Source organism: Balaenoptera physalus (assembly GCF_965194825.1).
Source record: "Balaenoptera physalus genome assembly, chromosome: 1".
NCBI lineage: Eukaryota > Metazoa > Chordata > Mammalia > Artiodactyla > Balaenopteridae > Balaenoptera > Balaenoptera physalus.
The window spans coordinates 184,413,063-184,421,856 of NC_138882.1; the positions used below are offsets into that span (position 1 = coordinate 184,413,063).

The 8,794-nt window shown below is 48.1% G+C and overlaps 1 protein-coding gene across 10 annotated transcripts in view; it reads left to right on the forward strand.

Moving 5' to 3' along the window:
* CASP9 (caspase 9) overlaps positions 1-8,733 on the forward strand; it is a 30,182-nt gene extending 21,449 nt beyond the window's left edge. For 3 of the 10 annotated variants that reach the window (XM_082417345.1, XM_082417344.1, XM_082417343.1), the window contains 3 exons: positions 3,951-4,130; positions 4,765-4,874; positions 6,463-8,733. In XM_082417345.1, the coding sequence (XP_082273471.1) occupies positions 3,951-4,130; positions 4,765-4,874; positions 6,463-6,484 (312 nt within the window). In that variant the 3' untranslated portion in view covers positions 6,485-8,733. The remainder of the gene's footprint in view (positions 1-3,950; positions 4,131-4,764; positions 4,875-6,462) is intronic. The other 7 variants (XM_082417351.1, XM_082417346.1, XM_082417347.1 and 4 more) reach the window with 5 other exon arrangements.
* The last annotated feature ends 61 nt before the right edge of the window (positions 8,734-8,794 follow it).

Consider the following 8,794-nt stretch of genomic DNA (forward strand, 5'->3'; position numbering starts at 1 on the left):
ACAACCGCCTGCTCCAGAAACCCTCCCCTGCGGAACCCCGGGCCCCCCAGCCCTCTGCCTGTCTTTGCTGAAGCTCTTTTCAGCTGCTTCCTTTCTGAAGTAACACTTTGTACTCTGCAGTGAGCTCTGCTTTGGAGGAACTCATCCCAGGACATGTCCTGCAGCGTCACCACCCCAGTGGCTCTGTGGTTGAGCTGTGTGTGGCCCGAGTCCTGCCCTGAGTCCTAACCCTCTGTTTTCCAGGCCTGCCATTGCTCTGGGGGAGTTTGGGTTTTAAAACAGGAAAGACAGAAAATATGGCAACTTTAAAAATAGAAACATCCAGAATCCTACGAGCCCGACATGGCAGTCTCATTTTGCCTCTTACCTTTGGATCTTGGCCGAGGGGCACAGTCTGCATTTCTCATTGAACCTTATCCCTGAAGCATCACCCCACGTCTCCATTGTCACTGTTCAAATGGCTTATAATCTTGCATTGTAGTGATACTCACTCACTTCCTAAACCATTCCCTAGTGTTGGCCATTTTGGTGGTATCCAATTTTTGGCTCACATGACCACCAATGTCTTTGTACTGAGGGCTTTTGGCTTCACTTGAATTATTTCCTTAGGAAATTACTGAGTCAGGGGTGTAAACATCTCCATGGATCCCATTACTTATGACTTGATGCCTTCTTTGGTTTCCATAAAAGGGTTTTTGAGGTAACTTAAGGAAGTACAAGTGATGTAGTTGAACAAAATACAGAGAAAAAAAAATAAGGAGGAAATAGAAATGCAAGGAAAGAAGAGCAGTAAGTTTGGCATCTAGAAGTGCATCTTGTGAGGTTCTGCGTGCTTGCTAGAGGTGGCCCGAAAATTGGCTTTGTGCTTTCCAGCCGCCGAGGCACGATAGGGTGAGGTAGAATCGCTCATAAGATCCACCTTATTTGGTATTCATAAGACAGAATTGCCAAGAATGGCAATTTTTCTCCCCTCGGTTGTCTTAATAGGGGACACTGTAAGGTAGTGGACAGTTGCCTCAACTGTATACCTACCAAAAAAATAAAAGAGATCAATTTTATATCTTTTTTTTTTTTTAATTTTATCTATTTGGCCGCTCTGCACAGCATGCAGGATCTTAGTTCCCCAGCCAGGGATCGAACCCGTGTTCCCTGCATTGGGAGCACGGAGTCTTAACCACTGGACGGCCAGGGAAGTCCTTTTTTTTTGTTTTTTTTTTAAAAAAATCCAAGTCTCAATGTAAATTGAGGGCAGAGTTTTTTCAGTTTGGGTGTTTAGCTCCCCAGACAGGATCCCATCTTCTTTTTCTTTTTTTTTTTTGGCTGTGCTGCTTGGCTTGCAAGATCTTAGTTCCCCAACCAGGGATTGAACCCGGGCCCTCGCCAGTGGAAGTGCGGAGTCCTAACCACTGGTCCAACAGGGAATTCCCCCATCTTCTTCTTATTTTCTGTCTTCCTCAGTGCCTGTGTTGGTGCTCTGTACCCCAGGGGTACTCCGTATGTACGTGTCTCTGCCGTCTGTGTCATAAACCATGATTTTAAAGAAGCTTTTATCGTAACCTGAGGAAAATCCTCGTGATGCCCTGATAAGGGAATAAAGCATGATTAGTTGAACCTGCAAATAAGCAGGTGAAAACAAAACACAAAAGATTGGAAGGAGGTGCAGCAAACCATTAGCCATGGTTGTCTTTGGTTGCTGCCAACATGGCCAGGCTTTGTTTTGCTTTGAATCATAATGTTGAGATTTAATGTGTGTTTGGGGAAGAAGCCACAAATATGGTTAAAAAAAATCAACAAGGACAAAATGATCAAAGTACATAATAATTGGTCGGTAAACTCATGAGATCAAAAGTAGTTCATGCTGGGCTTCCCTGGTGGCGCAGTGGTTAAGAATCCGCCTGCCAGTGCAGGGGACACGGGTTCGAGCCCTGGTCTGGGAAGACCCCACATGCCGCGGAGCCACTAAGCCCGTGTGCCACAACTACTGAGCCTGCGCTCTACAGCCCGCAAGCCACAACTACTGAGCCCCTGTGCCACAACTACTGAAGCCCGCGCGCCTAGAGCCTGTGCTCCGCAACAAGAGAAGCCACCGCAATGAGAAGGCCATGCACCGCAACGAAGAATAGCCCCCGCTCGCTGCAACTAGAGAAAGCCCGTGCGCAGCAACGAAGACCCAAAGCAGCCAATAAATAAATAAATAAAATAAATAAATTTATTAAAAAAAAAAAAGTAGTTCATGCTCATTAAAAAACAAACAAAATCAAAGTCCTCCGAGGTGTATAAAGGTGAAAAGTCAAAGTCCTGGGCCCATCCCTACTCCCATTCTTGTTCTTCAGAAGAGCCACTGTTAACAATTGGTGTTTCCTTCCAGACTTTTCTCTTTCTCTCCTGTCCATTTATCCATCATATCTATGCCAAACAGGTCATACGTTATATACTGTTCTGTGACCTTTCTGGGGGTAATTTTTTCTAATTTAAAAACTTTGTGATAAAATACACATAAAAGTTACCATGGTAAGCAGTTTTAAGTGTATAGCTCTGGAGTGGTATTAAGTACGTTCACGTTGTACAGCCATCACACCATCCATGTCCAAAACTCTTTTCATTTTGCAAAACTGAAACTCTGTACCCATTAAGCACTAATCCCCATTCTCCGTTCCTCCAGCCCCTAGTAACCAGTATTCTGTTTTCTGTTTCTATGAATTGGGTTACTCGAGGCACCTCATGTAAGCAGAATCATGCAGTATTTGTCTTTCTGTGACCGGCTTATTTCATTCAGCATAATGTCCTCAGGGTTCATCCATGTTGTAACATGTGTCAGAATTTCCTTCCTTTTTAAGGCTGTATAACGTGACTTTTTTTTTTTAATCTATATGCTGTTTTAATTAATTAATTAATTAATTTATGGCTGTGTTGGGTCTTTGTTGCTGCGCGTGGGCTTTCTCTAGTTGCGGCGAGCGGGGGCTACTCTTCGTTGCAGTGTGCGGGCTTCTCATTGCGGTGGCTTCTCTTGTTGCGGAGCACGGGCTCTAGGCGCGTGGGCTTCAGTAGTTGTGGCCCGTGGGCTCAGTAGTTGTGGCGCATGGGCTCAGTTGCTCCACAGCATGTGGGATCTTCCCGGACCAGGGATTGAACCCATGTCCCCTGCATTGGCAGGCGGATTCCCAACCACTGCACCACTAGGGAAGTCCCAGTGTGACTTTTTAATGACATAAAATTTAGCATTTTTAACTATTTTAAATTGTACAATTCAGTGACATTAAGTACATTCACAATGTGTGTGACCATCATCACCATCTAATTCTAGAACATTTCATCTTTCCTCAAAAGAAACTCCATACTCGTTAGCAGTCACTCCATTCCCAGCCCCTGGCAACTAATCTGCTTTCTTCTCTCTGGATTCGCCTCTTCTGGATATTTCATATAAATGGGATCATATTCTATGGCCTTTGGTGTCTGGCTTCTTTCACTTAGCATGTTTTCAAGGCCCATCCACATTGTTTTCTGTGTCAGTACTTCCTTCCTTTTTAAGCCTGAACAATATTCCATTGGATGTTTATACGACATTTTGTTTATCCATTCATCTGTCCCTGGACACATGGGTGGTGTCTAGCTTTTGCCTGTTGTGAATAATGTAATGAACATTGCTTCACAAGTTCTTGCTTGAACACCTGGTTCCCATTCTTTTGGGTGTATATCTTGTAACTTATTTTTATAGCTGTTTTAAAAATTTCTGCATTCTTGCCCTCACCCCCAGCTTTACTTAATGAATGTGGAAAACTCTTGTTATAGTAAAAGTAAAGCTCCTGTTCTGGTTTCCTGCTCATGTTTGTCCAGCACTAGGCCCCTGGCTCCAGAGGAAATCAGGCCTCTCAGGCTGGTGGCACCAAGAAGTGGGAGCTCTGGTCTGGGTGTTTTCACTGGCAAGTGTTGTCTGTTTCTGTTTCCTGCAGAGCAGAAAGACCAGGGGTTTGAGGTGGCCTCCACTTCCCCTGAAGACAGGACCCCTGACAGCGACCCTGAGCCAGATGCTACCCCGTTCCAGGAAGGCCCAGTCACCTTCGACCGGCCGGATGCCGTGTCTAGTTTGCCCACACCTAGCGACATCTTGGTGTCCTACTCCACCTTCCCAGGTGAGTGAGTGGGTCGTGAGAGCTTGTCCTTCCAACCAGCAGGTCCCCCCATCTGCCCTAGAAGCAGCTGTGTTGTGAAGAAAAGACCTGTGTGTGAGACTTGGTTCTGCCTCTTGTGACCCTGAGTAAGTTACTTCACCTCTCTGAGCCTCAGCTCAGGGCGAGGCAGTCACGGTGCCTAGAATGCAAAATGTAAGGAGGCATGCATTCTTGTGTTGGTGTGCCTCACTCGCTTCACCCTCGTCCTGGCCCTGCCTCAGTCTTCTCATCTTTAAAATGGGTATATTCATTGTACCTTAGGGATCGTCATGGTGATTTTAACAAGGTGGCTGCTCCCCCACTGAGCACAGTGCCTGGCACATAGCAGGTGTGACAAGTGTTAGTTTCTTTCCTTTCTTATCCCTCGGGAGAGTCACTTGACTTCTCCGAGCCTTGGTTGCCTTGTTAGGAAAATGGGAACCATGACCAAAGTCACAGGCTAGTGGTGAGGATGAAATAAGATCACGATGGGACAGAGCACAGAGATGTGGGCTGCTGCTGGCTGTGTACATCAGTCAAAGTGTGGAGGTGGGCCCGTCTGCATACGTGGGGAGGGGCAGCTTCCCAATGAAGTTCAGCCTTTCTCCTTCGGCAGGTTTTGTCTCCTGGAGGGATACCAAGAGTGGCTCCTGGTACATCGAGACCCTGGACAGCATTTTTGAGCAGTGGGCTCACTGCGAGGACCTTCAGACCCTCTTGCTCAGGGTGAGGCTGGTGGGAGGGCCAGTGTGTTCTCCCCAGGGCAGGTGGTGGGGCTGAGCAGGGCCCCAAGCCCAAGCCAGAGGTTTCTTCTGCACCCGGGCTTGCCCTGAGACTTGGTGCTTTTGCTTCTCCTAATGCGAGAAGTTACTGCCTGCAGTGACATTTGCCCATCATGCAAAAGACTGCTTTCCCCAGCCTCTGAGGTCCCAGGCTGACACCTCAGTCCGCCCACTAATGGAGCCAGTCCTCAGTGCCAGGGTGGGATGGCCCAGTGCCTGAGTGTGGCCCTGAAGGCAGGTCGCGGGGCCTGCACCCTTTCCCCACTGCACGGCCTTCTACTCTTGACCCTCGAGAATCATGAATCCTTTTAGTGTCTCCCCTTCTGGAAGGCCGTGGTGAGAACAGGGAAGGACAGCCGGATAGGGCCCCACTCAGAGCAGTTACTTCCTCCACGCATCTCGGAGCACGCATGGGCTCCTCCTGCTCTGCTCAGGTATTTTGTGCCGTGAGAAGGAGCTATAAGGGCTGGGATCTCCTCCTCGGGAGGCTCCGGCTCTGAGCTTTGCTGAGCAGAGGAGAGAAGAAAAGCAGGTGCAGGGCCACCACGCAGCGCGACTCCAGGGGGCGCCATGAGCCATGGCCACGGATGAGCAGGTCTCAGAGGCAGCTGGGGGCCCATCAGGACTAAGCAGTGCACTCGGCTCCTGGGCCCAGTCTCTTCTCTCAACTTTTCCTCATGCAAACCTTTCAGTCTGATTTGAACTTTGTGAATTTCTGAGTTTTCAAATTCTGAATTTTGAGTTTTCTAAACTTATGAGTTTTTGAGTTTTCTAAACTTATGCTTGAGATGCTTGTTCTCTAACCCCTCCCCCACCCCCACCCCCGCCCAGCGCGTGCGTGTGCGCGCGCACACACACACACACACACACACTCAAGGAGGCTGCAGCTAGAGTTTTTTTTTTTTTTTTTTTAATTAAGTAATTAATTAATTAACTCATGGCTGCATTGGGTCTTTGTTGCTGTGCGCGGGCTTTCTCTAGTTGCGGCGAGTGGGGGCTACTCTTCGTTGCGGTGGGCGGGCTTCTCATTGCGCTGGCTTCTCTTGTCACGGAGCACGGGCTCTAGGTGCGTGGGCTTCAGTAGTTGTGGCACGCGGGCTCAGTAGTTGTGGTGCACGGGCTCTAGAGCACAGGCTCAGTAGCTGTGGCGCACGGGCTTAGTTGCTCTGCGGCATGTGGGATCTTCCCGGACGAGGGATCGAACTCATGTCCCCTGCGTTGGCAGGTGGATTCTTAACCACTGTGCCACCAGGGAGGTCCCTAGAGTTGTTTTTAAAGTTCTGACTCGGTGGGGACTTCCCTGGTGGTCCAATGGTTAAGACTCCATGCTCCCAATGCAGTGGGCCCGGGTTCGATCACTGGTCAGGGACCTAGATCCCGCATTCCGCAATTAAGACCTGTGCAGCCAAATAAATAAATCAAAAATAAATAAAATAAAATTCTGACTTGGTGGACGCTCCCCCAGCCCTTCTTTGGAATTCTTACTTCAGTCAAGAGAACTCACAGGCCTCCCTGTGGTCGTGTTTTCACAGGTTGCTAATGCTGTTTCAGTGAAAGGAATTTACAAACAGATTCCTGGCTGTTTTAATTTCCTCCGGAAAAAACTTTTCTTTAAAACGTAACGAGGCTGGGGCCTCTCACCCTGCCTTACCTTTCACCCCAAAAACCTTCCTGCTCCAGCCCTGGTGGCAGCTGAGGCCTGGACTTTCCTACAACTGTGGCTGACAGCCGTTGAAGGATTCTGTAGCCTGTAGAGGTCTGCTCTTTCCCCCCCGGGCTGCAGACGGGCTCCTAGCAGCTTTCCAATTGGAGCCAAATGACCGGCGATGGAGGAAGAGGAGCAGAACGCCGTGGACGCCACAGGGTTCTTTGCCAGTGGCCCGTGCCTGGCTAGCGGCTGTGGCCTGTGACCCCTGTGTTTTCTCTACATCAGGGCTTCTCAACCTCAGCACAGCTGACATTCGGGGCCAGAGAATCCTCAGTTGTGGGGCCGTCCTGTGCACTGTGGGATGTATAGCAGCATCGCTGGCCTCTCCCCACGAGATGCGAGCAGCACCCCTTCCCCGAGTCGTGACAACCAAAACTGTCTTCAGACATTGCCAGATCTGCCTGGTGGGCCCCCACTGGAGAACCCCTGAGCTACAGGAAATTTTGGTGACAAACAGACCAGCATCTCTTTTAGATCAGCAGTTTGGGGCTACTAGAGTCTGAAGAGTTAGAATCTGTGAATCCTAAATGAAGTTTTAAAAATTACCAATTTTTGTCTATATCGCAGTGTTCTTAAAAACAAAACAAAACAAAACCTTAGGTGAGTATCGACTCTCTTTCACCTATTTCCCCCCCCCCCTCCCCCCCTCATTTTGCTCTAACTCTTTATTCTTCCTTATATAAAGGGGACTTTGGATTTTTGGGAAACATTTCCCCAGCTCTTATTTCTTTTGACCTTCCCCCCTACCCCATCACAGGAAGGTGACTGGGGTGGGAACCGTGTGTTCGGGGAGGTTAAGTCACCTGTCCAGGGAACACAATTAACGAGTGGAGAGACCTGGCCAGACCCAGGTCTTCTTGAGTCCAGCCCGTCCCTCCAGGTGCCTTCCTGGCTGCAGGACCCGCACCCTTCCCCCCGCCGCCAAGGCCTTTAAGCTGCCTCGACCCCAGCCTGTTTCTTGCTTTCAGGCCTCTAGATATGAGGACGATTTGCTAATAAAACTCTCACCAAGATGTGATTCATGTAGTTGTCACTTTATTATTATTTTCCTCCTGTGACCTTTCCAAGTCCGAAACAGTCCCGGGGACTTCTGGTGGTTAGTTATTTTCAGTCACCTGCAGGACACACACAAGAAAATAATCAGGTTAACCCAGCAGAGCAGAGCCTTGCTTGCAGTTTCCTGGCTTTCTCCCTCCCCGCTCCGCGCTGCCCGTGTGAATCAGGCGGCCCGCGTTGAAGCAGCTCTCCCTAGGGGCTCTAATGATGCTCCAGAGAAAAGATGTCATCACAGCTGTACACTGACCTGTTGGGGCTTCCTGTAAAAAGGAGTCTTAGCCTGGAGCTCAGTTTGGGCTTCAGGGCGGGGGGCCTGGGAACTCTTAAAAAATTATACGCCAAACGTATGGACGGGCATGTTTGTAGATTTCATTTGTTTCTCAAAAGGTTTAAGAGCCCCGAAATTGTTAACAATCCTTCCTGTTGTCAAGGCACCGTCACGTGCTGAGAGTGGGGCTGTAACCCTGTTTTCAGAGGTGGTTTGGCATCTACTAAACATCCTAATGTGCCGACTCCGTGATCCAGTGACGCTGCTGGATCTCTGTAGCATAGATGCTCTCATCAGTGTGCAAGGATATACGTCCAAGGATGTTCACTGCAGCCATGTGAGAGTGGAAAATAGGAAACAGATGAAAGCTTCATTCATTATATTCATACTATGGAATTTTATTTAGCTGTTCAAAAGAATGACATAGATATATGGGCTCACATGTATAATATGATATGGTGTTAAGTGAAACGACTAAGCTGCAGAATAGTAATGGAGAGTAAAATCCTATTTTTGGTTAGAGGACAGTATGTTTATATGTATGTATATAGATATTTTATAGCTGCACCGAAATAAATCCAGAAGACCACACACCAAGCCATTGGCTATGATTATCTCTGGGGGGGATAGAACTGCAGATGTCATACAAGGGGGATGTCTACTTTTTTACTTGATACACTTTTAATACACTTGATATGCTTTTAATATTTTTACCAAGAGTATGTATTACCTTCTAAAATAAAAATAAAAATAAAGCTGGTGAATGCTGAATATTCATGTGTTGCTGTCATTCAGCGAACATCTGTTGAAAGGATGAATGCCCTTGGCCACC